Source organism: Bidens hawaiensis, unplaced genomic scaffold (assembly GCF_021521415.1).
Source record: "Bidens hawaiensis isolate Kalapana, Puna unplaced genomic scaffold, B.hawaiensis_p1.1 tig00003362_1, whole genome shotgun sequence".
Classification (NCBI taxonomy): domain Eukaryota; kingdom Viridiplantae; phylum Streptophyta; class Magnoliopsida; order Asterales; family Asteraceae; genus Bidens; species Bidens hawaiensis.
This window is the reverse complement of record NW_027491186.1, coordinates 1-18,065: the sequence shown is the minus strand read 5'-3', so window position 1 is coordinate 18,065 and position 18,065 is coordinate 1. Positions and strand designations below refer to the sequence as shown.

The 18,065-nt window shown below is 40.1% G+C and overlaps 2 protein-coding genes across 2 annotated transcripts; one reads left to right on the top strand and one right to left on the bottom strand.

The window, feature by feature from the left end:
* Positions 1–904: 904 nt before the first annotated feature.
* Positions 905–4,951, top strand: LOC143623299 (ruBisCO large subunit-binding protein subunit alpha-like). Its single transcript, XM_077094236.1, has 8 exons — positions 905–976; positions 1,039–1,228; positions 1,865–1,986; positions 2,185–2,392; positions 2,477–2,622; positions 2,703–3,009; positions 3,374–3,825; positions 4,601–4,951. The coding sequence occupies exons 1-8, from the start codon at positions 923–925 to the stop codon at positions 4,886–4,888; spliced, it is 1,767 nt and encodes a 588-aa protein (XP_076950351.1). The 5' UTR covers positions 905–922; the 3' UTR covers positions 4,889–4,951.
* Positions 4,952–6,747: 1,796 nt separating this feature from the next.
* Positions 6,748–7,553, bottom strand: LOC143623297 (3-hydroxyacyl-[acyl-carrier-protein] dehydratase FERN, mitochondrial-like). The gene is made up of 3 exons (XM_077094235.1): positions 7,262–7,553; positions 7,038–7,153; positions 6,748–6,920 (listed from the first exon to the last, which is right to left on the bottom strand). Exons 1-3 carry the CDS (start codon positions 7,511–7,513, stop codon positions 6,821–6,823), a joined length of 468 nt encoding a protein of 155 aa, XP_076950350.1. The 5' UTR covers positions 7,514–7,553; the 3' UTR covers positions 6,748–6,820.
* Positions 7,554–18,065: the final 10,512 nt, after the last annotated feature.

The following is an 18,065-nucleotide window of genomic DNA, read 5'->3' as shown; positions in this document are numbered from 1 at the left end:
TTAAATAACATTAAATAAAATACAAATAATCTATAATATTAAAAAAAACATATAATCAGTTCAGTTCAGTTTTAACAGGTATAGAAACATTGTTAATCATAACCGACCCACCATTATAAGATCTAGAAAATCATTTAACTAACCCACCGTTATTTTATACCGTTCAACAATATCATTTCAGTTTCACTGATTAATCTCACAATGTCGGTAGAGTGACAGTATTCATAATATTGATGAGGATGATGGAAATACTACTGAGCACGTTTTCTATTTTTGAGTTATATATTCCTTATTATAATAAAAGTCCATTTATTTTAAGTTGTGTTTTTGTTAGTTATCATATATCGAACTTGAGTTTATAGATGAATAGTAACCTTTCGTTATGAAATGGCCCATGCTGATCATTTGGTGTACACATCAAGTCTCATTATGTAAATGCTACTATTGTTATGAGGCAATTGCAAGTCTGTTAAGATTGTTACACACTCAGAGTCGGTTAAAGTTGTATAAAAGTTGGAAGTGGATGTAAAATCAAGAACAAGACTTTAACTACTATAATTCTATATAATTTATGTTTTGAATTTACTCGGTAGAAAATATATACTATGTATCTTCTGATTTAATTTTATGTGTTGATACAAGTGGATGGTGATACTGTAATAGAGTATATCGTAGCCAGTGACGAAGCCAAGAATATTTCGGCATACATTTCGGTTTTCTACACACTAGGAGAGAACTTTCTAGACCAATACCAATCTTCAAACGTTCCATACGACGTCGTAGTAATAATATTATTATTGAATACTCGTTTTGTCGCTAAACCCCAAAACCCTAATATAAAAGTAGCTAGCAACAACTCTTCTCACAATAACAAACCATTTCCTTATCCACATCCCAGAATCTATCTTTATCTTCTTCTTCAATGGCATCCGCCAATGCAATCTCTACAACTTCAATTCTCTCTTCACACAACAAGGTACCTACTACTACTTTCCACTTCAATTACCCTTGAATTGTGTTATTAATTGTATTATGCAGGGGAGTGTGATTGATGGAAACAAGAGGAGTGTTCAGTTTCAGAAAGTGAACAAGGTGAGACACTCCAACAGGCGGTTTGCGGTTCGAGCTGCTGCCAAAGATATCGAATTTGATCAGCGTTCCAGGGCGAAGATGCAGGCCGGAATCGATAAGCTTGCGGATGTTGTTGGACTTACTCTTGGCCCCAGAGGTATATTCTATTCTACTTTTCGGTTATTAGAATAGAATAGCCTCAACTGAATTAACCAATCGGTTTTTATTCAGTTAGATTTTCAATTTTTCGGTTGAAAATATATGATACATGAAATTGAAATGTAGATATGAATAATAACATGGAGGCATATATGTAAAATATGAAATACATGAAATGGAATTGGAGATATAAAACCTAGAAATATATGAAAGTTTGAATGGTTTAGTTCGGTTAATTTTGGTTAACCGAGGGTACAAAAAGTAATCGATAACTGCTTTTTTGTTAATTTGGTTATTCGTTAATTTCAGTTTGCTTCAGTTAACGTTTTGGTTATTGCTATTTCATGTTTTGTTGGATTTGTTTGTAGGCCTGTAAATGAACCCAATAACATGAACATGGGCATGTTTGTGTTTGTTTATTTAACTTAAAACGAACACGAATACGGACAAATATTTGTATTCATGTCCATTCGTTTAATAAATGCAGATGTTCATGTTTGCTCGATAAAAATCTAAATGAACAGTTCACTGAACGTTTGGTTCATTTAGAGGCCTATTTGTTTGTATTTAGGGTTCAATCAGGTTATACTATGCAATGTAATGTTCATTAAGTGTATGAATTTAAATTTGTCAGGGAGAAATGTTGTATTGGATGAATATGGTTCTCCAAAGGTGGTTAATGATGGAGTTACAATCGCTAGAGCTATTGAGCTACCTGACCCCATGGAGAATGCTGGTGCTGCTCTTATCAGAGAGGTTTGGGACTTGCACTGTTGCATTATGTTTCTGTTTCTATAACTGTTCGATCGGTTTTCGGTTGCTTGTTCTTAGATTCATTGCTATTAGCAGCTGAAGTTTAAGAACAATTACAATATTTAAAAACAATTATCAAAACTGTAATCAATAGATCAATTTTGTAACATCATTCATGTATTTATCAACTGATTTGTACAGGTGGCAAGCAGAACCAATGACTCAGCTGGTGACGGTACAACCACTGCATCGGTTCTTGCCCGTGAGATTATTAAACTCGGTCTCCTGAGTGTCACTTCAGGTGCTAACCCGGTGTCATTAAAGAAAGGTATTGATAAGACGGTAGCGGCTTTAATTGAGCAGCTTGAGAAAAAGGCCCGGCCCGTTAAAGGTCGCGAAGATATTCAAGGTAACATCATGCTTCATTACTTTACTCCCAACTTTCACCATACATGTTCACATCAACTGATCAAATTCTTGAATTTGTTTTCAGCCATTGCTTCAATCTCTGCGGGTAATGATGACGTCATTGGAAGCATGATTGCTGATGCTATTGACAAAGTTGGACCCGACGGTGTCTTGTCTATCGAGTCATCATCTTCTTTTGAGACAACTGTTGATGTTGAAGAAGGAATGGAGGTTTGTAGATTGTAAATTGTGAATTATAAACTGTAATTTCGTATTAATAATATTTGATGATATTGGTTATCTTTTTGCAGATTGATAGAGGATACATATCTCCACAATTTGTTACCAACCCTGAGAAGCTTCTTGTTGAATTCGAGAATGCTAGGGTTCTTATTACGGATCAAAAGATATCAGCAATAAAGGATATTATTCCTATACTTGAACAAACCACTCAATTAAGAGCGCCTTTGTTTATTATTGCTGAAGATATTACCGGTGAGGCTTTGGCTACACTCGTTGTTAACAAACTTCGCGGTATTATTAACGTCGCTGCCATTAAAGCACCCGGTTTTGGTGAGAGAAGAAAGGCTTTGCTTCAAGATATCGCCATAGTGACAGGTAGACTTTTGAGTTTTGAACCATTTGAATTTATGGCCCATCTGACTCGTTTTACCTGTTTGACTCGTTTTATCTGTTTGACCCTGTTGACTCATTTAAGTCGTTTTACCTATTTGATCCATTTGACTCGTTTTACCTGTTTGACCCTTCTGACCTGTATAACTTGTTTTACTTGTTTTGAGATTTGACTTGTTTTACCTGCTTGACCCGTATGACTCGTTTTGTCTGTTTGACCCATTTGACTCGTTCTACCTGTGTGACCCTTCTGACCTGTTTAACTTGTTTTACATGTTTAACCCTTCTGATCTGTTTTGACTCGTTTTACCTGTTTGACCCATTTGACCCGTGTTACCTGTTTGACCAGGATCCGAGTATCTAGCCGGTGACATGGGCCTGCTAATTCAAAATGCCTCAGTGGATCAGCTCGGGACTGCGAGGAAAATCACAGTTACCAAGGACTCAACAACCATAATTGCTGACGCAGCAACGAAGGACGAGATTCAATCAAGAATAGCCCAGATAAAAAAGGAATTGTTTGAGACTGATTCTGTCTATGATACTGAGAAATTGTCTGAACGAATTGCAAAGTTATCGGGTGGGATTGCGGTGATTAAAGTTGGTGCTGCAACCGAAACCGAATTGGAAGACCGTAAGTTGCGTATTGAAGATGCCAAAAATGCAACTTTTGCTGCTATTGAAGAAGGTATAGTGCCAGGTGGCGGTACTGCATTTGTTCATCTATCGACATTGGTTCCAGCCATTAAAGACACAATTGAGGATGCAGATGAACGGTTAGGTGCTGACATCATTCAAAAGGTAAGTCATGCATCATAACTATGGGTGTACATGAAAACTGGATAACCCAACCAAAATGAAGTAAATAAAAAACGGAATTGAGATACATGAACAAATTAATAAACCGATTGGTTCGCTTATGGTTGTTTTGACAATCGATTTTTATGGTTCGGGTAAGGTCATATTTGTTTATATAACCAAATTAACTGAACCACCATGTCAAAAAAAAGTTTATATAATTTCTTATAACATATTAGTTGTCTTTTTTGTAAGAGAATAAAATTAATAATATTGTATTTGACCCGGGTTTTAAATTTTATTAACTGGAATAATATTTTATGATTTTATCTGAGTTAATTGAACCTTCTTTTTCAATAACCTAAAATTATCCAAAACCAATCAGTTATAAAAATCTAAAAGTATAGAAATCATTATGTTTTCGGTTGTAGCTCATAATTGAACCAAATTGACTCATGCTTGCTAAGTTTGTAAACGAAGCGAACAAGCACGATTGGGGCTTGTTCATGTCCATTCGTTTTACTTTACCGGAACGAACATGAGCATTTAAATGAACAGACGTTCTTGTTCATATTTGTTCATTAAGAAAATGGAAGTGTTTGTTTGTGTCCGTTTGTTAACATTATAAACCAACAGCTCACAAACAAAACAAATGAATGGTTCACGAACAAACATATGAACATCAATTTGATTTGAAATTAGTAAACAATTTCAAATAATTTGCATGATCATTTAAACAAGCGTAAACGGATGAACATAAACGAACGTATTTTTGCAGGCATTGGTGGCACCGGCATCTTTAATAGCTCAAAATGCTGGAGTTGAAGGTGAAGTGGTGGTGGAGAAAGTGAAGGAGAGCGAATGGGAGGTTGGTTACAACGCAATGACCGACAAGTATGAGAATTTGGTGGAATCTGGAGTCATTGATCCAGCAAAGGTGACCAGATGTGGTCTGCAAAATGCAGCTTCGGTTGCAGGGATGGTTCTAACCACACAGGCTATTGTGGTTGAGAAGCCTAAGCCTAAGGCACCAGTGGCTGCTGCACCACAAGGGCTTACTGTATGATTGAGAAATTTAGAGGCGGTATTGGACCAAATAGGGTCTGTTTTTTGTACCAGTTTGAGATATTATGGCTTGACGGTATTCGTGTTAATTTTTCTTTACTTGTTTTCTTAGATTACAGCTGCTCGCGTCTTATCGCTTGTTTTTATTATCAAGTATAATCGGTATCTTTCAGTATCCCTATAATTAAGTAAGTGAGCTTAATGCTTCTATGTTGATGTGATAATACTTATATAGTTACTTTCTCTTACCCATTGCTCAATGAAACCTTTTGTCTCCGTTTTCAACTTTGATAAGAAACAGTTTGTTCTGGCATTTACGATTCGATAAACCTTTTTCATACACAAAGCACTCATGCTCTCTCGCCTTCAATCTTCTTAAGGCTCACAAAATGTCTTGAAACTTGTCCTATTTACATTGATTTGAGCAATCGGCGATGGTGATCGCTTCTCAACAATAGTATTCGGCAATGGCAGCTTCTCGACAATAATAATTGAAACTAGGTTGAAGTTGGTTGCGATCAATAGACGCTTGAATATTGGCTATTGTCCAATTTGCCCAACATCCCTAACTCTTGGGTTTGAACATTCTTACTGGCAATGTATCTCCTGTTTTAAGGCACTTCAACGATATGCTCATTGGCCCAAATTTTGCTGCATTTTATCTGGCATACTCACTCCCAAGGCAATTTGGTGCATTAACTTTCCGAATATGCATATAAGACTGATGCCAATGTAGCGACTTCCCTTCTAATGACCTGTTGCATGTTGTAAATTCAGTTGTTCAGGTGTTTCCTCGATGCTGAAGTAAACGCGGTGGTACAACTATCCTTCAACGTCAGGTCGTTAAGTTTGGCACACTCTACCATAGAAAACCTATTGTTGCTGTAGATTGTAGTAAGTGGAAAACAAAGTGTATGCGGGTAAGGAAAAACATTGGAGACAAGTACACAAGGAAGTTTCACACACAAGATGGCACCAAAAGTTGTGTACTTTATGAATAATCAAAGTTATATATGCTACATGGAAACGATATGAATGAGACACGAGCTACCACGAAAGCATAAACGGAAACTACCTACTAATGCCGAAATAAATGTAAAGTAAACTACCCACAATCTAATAAAAAACTAAGTAAACAAAACGAGCCGAAGCTGGGGGGACTTGAGCTGCAGTTAGAGATGGGGATGCGGCTGGAGATGCAAGGAGGGCACGAGCCATGGATGGGAGACGGGTTCACTGCTGTGGTGTAAATTGCATCTTTAACTCGCTCTAAACCACAACTTCTCCCATACTTAAGTTGTCACAAGATTGAAGTAGCTTTGGGTTGTGCAAACTCTTGGTGAACATACCTTCTCAGGAATGAAGTGATAAAGAACCTCAAAATGTTTAGTTCGTCCATGGAAAGTAGCGTTCTCTACAAGTTGAATCGTTAGACTGGTCTTGTAATTCACACGTTGGCCCAAATCCCTTCAATAGTTGAAGAAGCTAGGCACCTTTTTGAGCTGTCTGAGGCCCACGGCTGCAGCTCGGTACTCCGCTTCAATTGTTTTTTTTACTGGTGCTTGTTTTTGTTAGCTAATTTACAGAAGTTAACTGTTAAATCTTGACATAAGTAACTAAACAATTATTGTTCATGTAATAATACTTCTATCCCTAAACATTTATGACCTGAAAAATTAAGATCTTAAAACAATTTTTTGTCTTTTACCCTTGTGAGTTCCTCTTCACTACCAAGATTCTTCATTTGCAATGATTTTAAGATATTAATACATTTATAAAACTAAAAGAAGACGTGAGTTTTGTGTCTGGTTGACCGGTTTCAGATCACACAGAAAAATACCCCCCTTGGTCCATCCGTGAGGCGGGACAATCTCACAAATGGTTCAATTCCGCTTCAAAGGCAGCAAAAGGGTAGCCCATAATCAACCCAAGCTCACGATTGTGTCGGACATAATGTTGGTAAAACAGCCATAGCCTCTCCATCAAGAACAAGAACCCCAGTGTTGTTGTAGCACCTGGTTATAAATTTGGCACTAATCAAAGCGACCAAACAAATTACAAATTAAAAGTTAAAACCCGCTTAAATAAATTAAAATTAAAATTTTGATCTTTGAACCAAATTAAACAAAAAGTTTGGATTTTTAACTCACATGTATTTACTTTTTGATCCTCTAATGCTAGTAGCTTCAACTTCACCAGTAATCTCTTCCTCCACATAAACAGGTAATCTAAAGTGCAACGTTTGTGATGCATATACCGCCCCAGGCTACAAAAACCACAGTTTATAACCATTAGTGTAAACAGGTTGCGTTTAAATCTAAAAAAGTTAAAATCTTTGTGGCGTATGCATAAAAGAAAAGATTAAACAACTTACAAAATGAGTAGCAATGATCCTCGGGAAAAAAGAGGCGACGAGCATTCCAGGAACTATTATATCTTTAAATCCACCATTTCTCGCATATTCAGGATCAAGATGTAACGGGTTTGCATCAAGAGTCACCTTTGAAAAGTCAACAAGATCTTGACTTGAAAATATTCTTGTTTGTTTCAATTTGTCTCCGGTTTTGAGTAATGAAGTTGAGTATCTTGACACTGACATATAGTTAAAAAGTGTGCACTTGATCATGATTATTTTACCTTTATTTTAAAACAAACTGCACCTGTAAAAAAGATTAAAATGGTAATTTATCAATTGATAAAAACAGAGTTGTAAATATCGCTAGGCGCTAATCGGGAGGTGATGTAAAGACTAGCGATTAATAGATACTAATCGGATTGGAACTTTATATGTAATTTTTCAAACTTATATATATACAGTATACACAACATTATACGCATTTCCAACCCTCGTTTGATCATCTTTTATCGCTTAAAACTTGAACGGGTCGATGCCGGAGCTTAAAACTCGGGTTAACGGGTTAAAACTGATTTTAGGTCCGTATAGATAAAATTGCATCGGTAAAGTACCGTTAGCGATTAATCCTGATTTTTACAACACTGGTTAAAAATGAAAGCTTGGCAATGAGATTATGAATGTCTCACATCTCTATGAAGCATTTCATCAAACACTTGGTGTGCAACTCACAACCAAGAATGAAACCCATAAACCCATGACCAAATTGAAACACTATAACATATAATAACACATAACAACAAACAATTCTAAATTCTAAACCACATTGCAACACATAGAGCATTTAACACCAAACAGTTAAATTACAAACCCTAACTGCATATTAACAAAACCATAATAAATTTAAGAACCTGAAGAGATGGTAAACTGAGACAGACTCGAGAGAGCTTTCCGGCTGACGGCGACGGTGACGGCGGGTGTTGGACGGTTTAATTAATTAATTTATTTAGTAATTTTAAAGCTAAAGTAATATAATAAAGTTGGGTCATATGGGCTTTTAGTAAGTTTTAAATTCGTCAAAATTAAAATTATTATATGGGCTTCTAGCCTTCTAGTAATCAGAGGTTCACAAATTGGGTTTTTCAAATGCTCGGGTTCGGGTATAACCAGGTATTGAAAAATCGGATATTGGTAATACCCGGGTCAGGTTCAGGTTCGGGTATTGTCTCTAAAAACCATACCCTATGCATCGGTTCGGTCGGGTATAGAATCGGGTATTCTAAAACCATGTATTTGAATACCCTATTTTCGGGTATTGAAAAAACCCTATTTTCGGGTTTTCCGGGCATTTTTCGGGTATAATCGGATTTTTTAAAAAGTTGCATATTTTAGGGGTATTTTTCGGGTATACATCGGATTTGGAATACATGGTTTCGGGTATTGGAAAATCCCAGTTCCGGGTATGGAACCGGTTCGGGTTTTCGGTATTACCGGGTACAAAACTGGGTCCGGTTCGGGTTTTACTACCGAAATGCATACCCTATCCGTACCCTACGGGGTAGGGTCGGGTATTAAAAAAACCGGTTCCGGATTTTTTTTTTTGGGTTCGGTTTTTTTTTCACCTCTACTGGTAAGTTTTAAATTTATATGCATCAAAATCATTAGTTTTTATATTAACATAATAAAATATTATGATTGCAAGTAAATAATAAATAATGGTGTTATGTAATTAATAGTATCCTACCATTTATTTCGAGTTGTTCTTTGGTCAAGGAGAATGGAGTTGGTGTTTTGAAATCTTAAAATGAGGATCCTGGTTTCATCGATGGGTTTTCAAGGGGAAAAAAAGGAAAACTGAATCGAGAATCAAGAATTGACATTTACTAGAATAAGCAGTTGCTTAAAATTAGCATAAAATAGGTAAACATATGTGATTTTTAAAAGTTGCACTAGAATACCTAAAAAATCTCTAGATATAATTTATATAAATTCGGTACCAATACCGATTCTTACTGCAAAGTAACGGTATCGATACCGCTTTTTACCGATACTGAATTTAAGAAAAAAAATACCAATACCCGTACCGTTTACGATCGGTCGGTACGGTATAGGTATTCGGGGAAAAAAGCTCATCCCTAGTATTTACTATTTTTTTATTAGTATTTATTTTTCTTTAAATAAAAGAAAAAGAAGGTAATAAGACGAAGATACCCTTGACTTAACGTTAAAAACTAACGGAGTTAACAATTTAAACGTAATTGGCAAGAAGCGGAAACGCCAATGGTCCAGTTGCAAAAAAAATTAATAATAAATAAATAAATGGACGAAATTTGCATAATAGACCAAACCTCGGAGATTATTTTGGCACCATACAGTCTATACTCTTTGATATTTATTTGAACCATTATATCTTAAGCAACCCATCCTTAATTACTTAGCAATATGAATATATATCCACCGATGTGTTGTAACAAAACCATGATGATCCATTATGTTTCATATGCAAGTTGGCAAGCGCTTTGGTTAAACAAAACCATCATGTGTTGTAACATCATTGATTCGTTGCAATTTGTTGTTTATACGTGTGAATATTACACATGTGACCGACAAAAAGTTCTCCACCAACGTTTACCAACACTATTCTTAAAAGAAGCTTGAACACTATTATTTTTCCTTCGCTTTTAAGACTTGACTCTAAAACCTCCTCTTCTAAAACTTAAGTGTTTAAAGGCGTTACTTTTGCAGTTTTACTAATAGGCCACCACGTTCAACACTATAAATCAGGGAGGGCAATGAGTCGGGTCTGGGACAGGTCTAGGTATTCCCAGACCTATACCCGATTATAAAACCCCATCCCAGACCTGTCTGATATTTATCGGGTATCAGGTATACCTGTGGGTTTCAGGTATACCCGTTGGTATATTTTAATAATTGATTATTATACTTTCCTACTTTTAAAACAAATACCTTTCTTTATGTTAATGTATATAAAAATTAATAAATAATATATCTATAATATATATAAATGAAAACATAAAAATCTTATGTGTCGCGATGTGGTCGTTCTCCATTTTTTTGGAGTCATCAGATTTGCTTGATTTTTAAATGGAAGCTTCTCATGCATTTGACTCGAATTCAGGGTATGTGTCTTACCAAACCCAGATATTCATTAAACGGGTTATAACATCTCATTAAATTAAAAATTATTCTCACCAAATTATTGATGTAAAAATCCTATAAAATAGGATATACTAAAAATTATTATATGATTTTTCTTTAAAGTATTATTTATAATTAAGAAAACAATTTTATAGTAACAAAAATAAGCGGGTCTTGGGTCTTACCAAACCGAAATAACTTTTAAACCGGGTTACAACATCTTAGTTATTTATGAAATATTTTTTTATCATCAAACTGTAAGTATATTATAAATTTCATTACAATAAATAAAATAAAATCCAAAAATGAATATAAATATTAAAAACGAGTAATGTAAAACAGCCCCCGTAAAACGGGGGATAAAAACTAGTATATATATATACACACACACATAATTATGTCAGGTATATAATCAGGTAAATCGGCTCATATATCGGATAATTGGGTCGGGTAATCAGATATATTAGAAATCCCAGACCCGTCCCAAACCCGCTAAAAATTTCAAAACTAGTCTCAAAACCTAATGGGATGGGTAAGACATGTCCCAATTATGTTGGGTTCGAATATTCCCATAAGGTTTGGATTTCACTGTCATCCCTACTATAAATCCACTATAAATTAGAGATGAATTTGGGATGAACAATTTATATTTAACTTTAAAACTAATGTCTTCAACTTCAAGCATTCTTCACAGTATTTAGGATAGATTTCCGACGGATCAATACTATAAATTCAAAAGTTACTTTTATTTATATGTTGTCTTTAGTCCCTGACAAAAATTAATATTGTAAATAAATTTCGACTCTTTATTATTTCATCAAAAAGAAAAGTTTTATGAAAAAAACAAAACCAAGCCAAGCTTAAATAAGCTCGAGTCCAAGCCCAAACATTAAGTAAACTTGTTTAATAATTGAGCTCATGTTCGGATTTCACTTATTGTGAGCCTAAATTAACCTATTATTTATATAACTTTTGTAAAATGTTATCATAAATAATATCTATCATGTTATATATAAAACTTATAATTAGAAAACATTGAATAATAGTTTAAAATGTATATAATTTGAAGAGGTATGTACCCGCCTCAACACCAATCAAGGCGGGTCAACCCGCAAGATAAAGACATTATGAAGGCACAAAGCCAAAACCCAGGCGCATGGCGCATACAAAACATGCTCAGGCATCATATGCTCGCGCATCACATATGCGCGCGGCGCATATCGCATGCTCTTGCACATCACATATGCTCGCGCGTCACATATGCGCGTGGCGCACCAGCGCGCGGCGCATATCACACGCTCGTGCATATCACACCTGCGCATGAAATATCTGCGCGTGAGAATAAAAAGAAGACTTCGCGCATCCTCAGGATGGGCGCATATCACACGTGCACATAATCAACCTCGTCCTTATCCAAATCAGGGTTAGGGCAACCTTGATTGTGCACGTCAGACAATCTTCTAGAAGGCATCTTTTTAAGGAGTAAGAATATGCTGATGTTGACAGCTGCCAAATGAAAGGTCGACAACTCAGCATGACACATGTGCTACCACATGATTACAACCAACGAGAAAGCGCCAGGTGTCCCAGAGGACACATGGCGCAGTGCGGTTGGAGGAGGCCAACGAGGCTGAGCCCAACCAGTGGAAACCCTAGCACTATAAATACAGCATCAACTCCACTTTGATGACACATTCATTCACACTCAATCATTGACAGTTACAAGCAGTGATATCACATTCAATCATATTGAATCATACTCACTCACAGTCAGTTACAGAAAGACACACAGTCACATCATCAAGGGTATTCAGCGATTCAGCAATACTCTTGAGATTCACTTACATACAACATTATTATCTTCTCCAAAAGATACTGATTCTCACGCCGGAGGGTTACCCCAAAGAGGACCCCTCTGTCCCTTTCTGAGGGGTAAGTAACGGCGCTGTTCATTTTGTAGGTGGAAGAACTCGGATCCAGAAGAACCATCGGTGAAATAGTTTAATCACACCCGAGGAAAGTAGATTTGCTACCAGTGAGTAGATCCACGTTTCTTCATTGGCGCCATCCACTGTTACAAACGGCAATCAGATCTCATCCAGATCTAAAAAATTCAATCACCATGGTTTCTGGAGTTCGTAACGTTGATCAAGCTCTGGAGGATATTGAACGTGAGGGTGTTAACGACGGACAGCAGGTTCTGAGGGTTCCGCGTGATTCTACGCGTACCACCAGCAACCGTCCCTTCGTCACAACCCCTCACGGCCAGACTGAAACTCCTCCAGACGATCGCACGTTACAAAATATGGCCGGCGCGAAGCTGAAGGGACCAATGGGTCCAGAAGATGAAGCAGACGATCCGAATGAATGGCTCATAAATGAGCAACGGCGTCTGATGGAAAAGTACACTGAAATGATCAAACAGAAGAAGCTAGCCGACCAAACACAAAGGCAAGCGATGGAGAAGCAGCCCACAAAAAGGCCGCGCGCGCCGGAAGAAGGGCATTCTGTTCACACTGCACACACAGAGTTCAGTGATGAAGAGGTGCATAGCATGAGAAAGACAAGGGATACTCATGCAGGAGGCTCGCAGCTCCGCGCGCCTGTGAACATGGCGCCAGGAGCCAGAGCAGATCCGGATCTGCACATGCCATACAGCCCACCGGTCAGAGGGCAAGTGGACGTAACCACACCCTACAGACCAGCCATCCTGGTAAAACACTCAAAGTTTACTGCGCGCATCGCGCAGGCTCCCATCCAGCATAAGACCAAGATGCCAAGTGGTCTGGGGAAATATGATGGCACGACAGATCCAGATGACTTTTTGCAAGGTTTCTATAACACGGGAAACCTAGAGAGCTGGACGATGCCAACGTGGTGTCATATGTTTGCCCGCTGCCTCACGGGCGCAGCGCGAGTATGGTTCGAGAGCTTGCCGACAGGGCAAATTGATGGGTTCGAGGAACTATTAGAAAAGTTCCAGGCCCACTTCGTACAGCAGCGCAGGCACACGCGCGATCCTGATGACATCATGCACTGCATCCGCAGGAATGATGAAACGATTGAAGATTACATCACTCGTTTCAATCAGGAGTCCCTGGCAATCGGGGGCATAACTGAGCAGCTCCTGCGCGTGGCCTTTATACAAGGCGCGCGCAGTGATCAGTTACGACGAGCTCTCGTAAGCAAAGATGGTATGCCCACCACGTGGGCCAAGTTAATGGAGGCATCGCGAGTTTTCGCGAGAAATGAGAAACAGATTGCCCAAGATAGGGCAAGAGAAAGAGCGCATCAGGCTGAATCACCGCGCAGCAAAGAGAAGAGGGCCAAACAGAACTCTGTATGGTCCAGGTTGCAGCCAACAAGTTTTTCTTCCGCGGAAAAACAAGCGCAACCAAGCTCACCCCAGCCCCAAAAGGATGCTCGTAAACACGGGGAGGGTGACAAGAGGGAGGGCGGCAGAGATCCTAGCAGACCTCTGCCAAGAATATGGACTCCTCTCACTAAAACACCTTCACAGGTGTTAAGTACTGAGAATGTCCAATTCAAGCCTCCCAAGCAACTACACTACAAGGGGCCGCAAAACAGTGGTAAATATTGTGAATTTCACAGGTCCCCGGGCCACAACACCGACGCATGCCATCATTTAAAGGATGCGATCGAGAAGGATGTAAAGTCTGGCAGGCTGGCTCACTTGGTGAAAAACCAAAGAATAGAAGATGAGCAACCGGAGGGAGCCTCTGCCAGCAAGAAGTACAAAAGAATCTGTGTGGCTGAGGGGGGACGACAAGGGCAGACGTCAAGAAAGAGAAGCGCGCAAATTCACGGAGATTGGCGCGAGCAGCAAGTCATCTTCCCAAGAATCAGGGGAGGCCCTTCAATAAGCAGTCCTCTCGTTATTACCACACACATTGCTCATTACGAAGTGTCAAAGGTCCTGGTGGACACTGGAAGCGAATCTGACATTATGTATGAGCAGTGTTTCAGAAAGTTAGACCCGGCAGACCAAGCTCGGCTCGAAATTGTGAACGCACCAATCTGTGGTGTCTCAAATGAAATCATACATCCCCTAGGCCAGATTCAATTTGAACTAACTATGGGGGATGATGAGCACAAGCGAGCCGAAGTTGTTAACTTCTTGGTCTTGCCCACCACGTCATGCCACAATATGATCCTGGGTAGGGGAACAATTGCCCAATTTAATGCTGTACCATCGCCAGCGCACGGCGCATTGGGGATCCCTACACCAACAGGCGTAGCATTTGTTTACCGCGATCATTTGTGCGCAGTGACAACCACGCCGCGGGAAGGGAGAATGAAACTTCCAACGGCGGACAATGCGCCAGAGAAGTGGATTTTAAACCCAAAATTCCCCGACCAAACGGTCACAATTGGCGCTACCATTTCAGACGACACGAGATTGAGAGTGAAAAGGTTGCTCACAAAATACATGTCGGTCTTCGCGTGGCAACACTCCGATATGACTGGGGTCCCGCGAGACTTGGCGCAACACTCTCTTAACACGTTCAAGTCGGTGGAGCCAATTGCTCAGAAGAAGAGAATCATGGGGGATGAAAAGGCGAAGGCCATGAATGAGCAAGTTGAGGACTTGTTGCGCGCAAACATTATCCGCCCGATCCGATACCAGACGTGGGTAGCCAATCCTGTGATGGTAAAGAAAAGCAACGGGTCATGGAGGATGTGTATTGACTTCAAGGACCTCAACAAAGCATGTCCGAAAGACTGTTACCCACTACCAAACATCGACGCAAAGGTGGACTCCGTGGCGCCTTTCAAGCTCAAATGTTTCCTGGATGCCTACAAAGGCTATCACCAGATTCAAATGGCACCACAGGATGAAGACAAGACGGCCTTCAGAACCGACAAGGGTGTTTTTTGTTACACAAAAATGCCCTTTGGTTTAAAGAATGCGGGCGCAACCTATCAGAGACTTATGGATTCGGTTTTCAGTGAACAAATCGGAAGAAATCTAGAAGTCTACGTCGATGATTTGGTGATCAAGAGCAGGGAGGAGAGACAAATGCTCAACGACATCGAGGAAACTCTTCAGCGCCTAACGGAAGTTAACATGAAGCTCAACCCGAGCAAATGTACTTTTGGCGCGGAAGAGGGGAAATTTCTTGGTGTAATGGTCACTAAGGAGGGTTTCAAGGTGAATCCTGAGAAGGTGGAAGCCATCCTTGACATGCCTTCACCATCCACCATGAAAGAGGTTCAGAAGCTGAATGGTAGATTGGTGTCAATCAACAGGTTCCTAGCGAACCACGCCAGCAAATCTACTCCATTCGTTAACACCTTGAGGAACTGTTTGAAGAAGAGCCAATTCAAGTGGACGCCTGAGGCTGAGCAAGCTTTCAATGAGATAAAAGAATGTCTCATAAAGCTGCCCGCGCTCACAGCCCCACTTCCTGGCGAAACCCTTACATTGTACTTGTCAGCTGGAGATCGCGCCATTGGCGCAGTATTATTGGTGGATCGCAAGGGGATCCAAACGCCAATATACTATGTGAGTCGAGTGCTCACAGACCCTGAGACGCGCTATTCCATCATGGAAAAATTAGTTTTGTCACTAACACACGCGTCGCGCAAGCTACATAGATATTTCAATGGTCATCCTATTGAAGTACTGACTGGTTACAACATCCAGCAAGTCTTGCGACGTCCCGCGCTCTCCGGAAGGCTGACAAAGTGGGCGCTGGAATTAGGTGAACACACGATCACTTATAAGCCCCGTCCAGCAATAAAGGGTCAAGTTTTGGCGGATTTCATCACGGAAATCCCAGAGGGAAAGATTGAAGAAGCTCAGCGCGAGGTAGACCCTCCGCGACCAAATGATGAAGAAGATGTTTGGAGGCTGTTCACTGATGGAGCCTCCAACAGCGAAGGGTCTGGCGCAGGTCTCAAACTGGTGGACCCTGATAATCATGAATATACTTATGCTATCAGGTTGGACTTCAAGAGTACCAACAATGAGGCTGAGTATGAAGCCCTGCTGGCTGGTCTGCGCATCGCGCGCAAGTTTGGGGTTAAAAGACTAGAGGCGCATGTTGATTCTTACTTGGTAGCTGCTCAGGTCAACGGCCTATATGACGCCAAGGAGAACACAATGCCTCTGTATCTAGAGCAGGCAAAAAAGCTCGTTGAGCAGTTTGACTTCTTCAGAATCATACACATCTCGCGAAGCGAAAACAAGTCCGCAGACGCGTTGAGTAAAATGGCATCAAATAATTTTGATCACTTTGGCAAAGATGTCAGGGTGGAAATAATGAGCAGCCCGTCAGTGCAAACGCAATCGGTCCTGGTAATTCATACAACTCCTTCATCCTGGATAACTCCAATAATGGAATTCCTGAAAGAGGGGAAGTTACCGGATGATCGCGCACAGGCGAGAAAGATAAGACACAAGGCGCAGAACTATGAACTACTTGATGGTACAGTGTATCGGCGCTCTTATCTTGGACCGCTCATGAAATGCCTGGATGCGGAAGAAGCAAGCTATGTGATTAGGGAGATTCATGAAGGAATCTGTGGAATTCACGCTGGTCCGCGCATGGTGGTTGCCAAGGCGATGAGCTCAGGCTACTATTGGCCAGGCATGTACTTGGATGCGCTAAAAGAAATCCAAAAATGCAAGGCATGTCAGAGCCACGCGCCAAACACCATGCGTCCAAAGAACAACTTGATTCCAGTCACCTCCGCATGGCCTTTCCACAAATGGGCCATTGATATTGTGGGGCCCCTGCCGCAAACGCAAGGGCGAGTGAAATTTTTGGTAGTGGCGATAGACTATTTCACAAAATGGGTTGAAGCCAAGCCACTAGCAAAAATCACAGCGGAGGCGATGAAGCAATTTATCTGGAGCCACATCATTTGCCGTTTTGGCCTTCCTATGGAAATTGTGAGCGACAATGGCAAACAATTCACTGACAGGAAGATGTCAAGCTGGCTCAAAGAATTGCACATCAACCAAATCTTCACGTCCGTCTACCACCCTCAGGGGAATGGCCAAGTGGAGCGCGCGAATCAAAGTTTGCTAAATGGGCTGAAGAAAAGATTGGAGGGAGAATCCCATTCTTGGCTCGAAGAGTTACCTAATGTCTTGTGGGCGCACAGGACATTAAGCAAAACTAGCAATGGCGAATCCCCGTTCAGCCTAACCTATGGGACAGAGGCTATGATCCCAGCGGAAATTGGATGCCCATCCCATAGGGTACTCATGATGAGCAAAACTGATAACGACCGCGAAAGAAGATTGGACCTTAACTTGCTTGAAGGGCGCAGAGAAGCGGCTATCATTACTGAGGCCAGATACAAGAAAAAGCTGGAAAAGTATTATAATCAGCGCGTTAAAGAGTGCCACTTCAAGAAAAATGATTTTGTCCTTCGAAACAATGAAGCTAGTCGCGCAATACCCCCAGGAAAAATGTCCCCCAATTGGGAGGGACCTTATCAAATTTCAGAAGATCTGGGGAAAGGCGCGTACGCTTTAAAAGATTTGAGCGGAAAAAAGATACCGCGCGCGTGGAACGCGGCACAACTTAGAAAATGCTTCATGTAAAAAGTTCAAATTTGTAATCAAGGCTTTTAAGCCATCATGAATGCTGATTCGCGCTATCTTTCAATATTGGTTCTATTACCTTTGCAT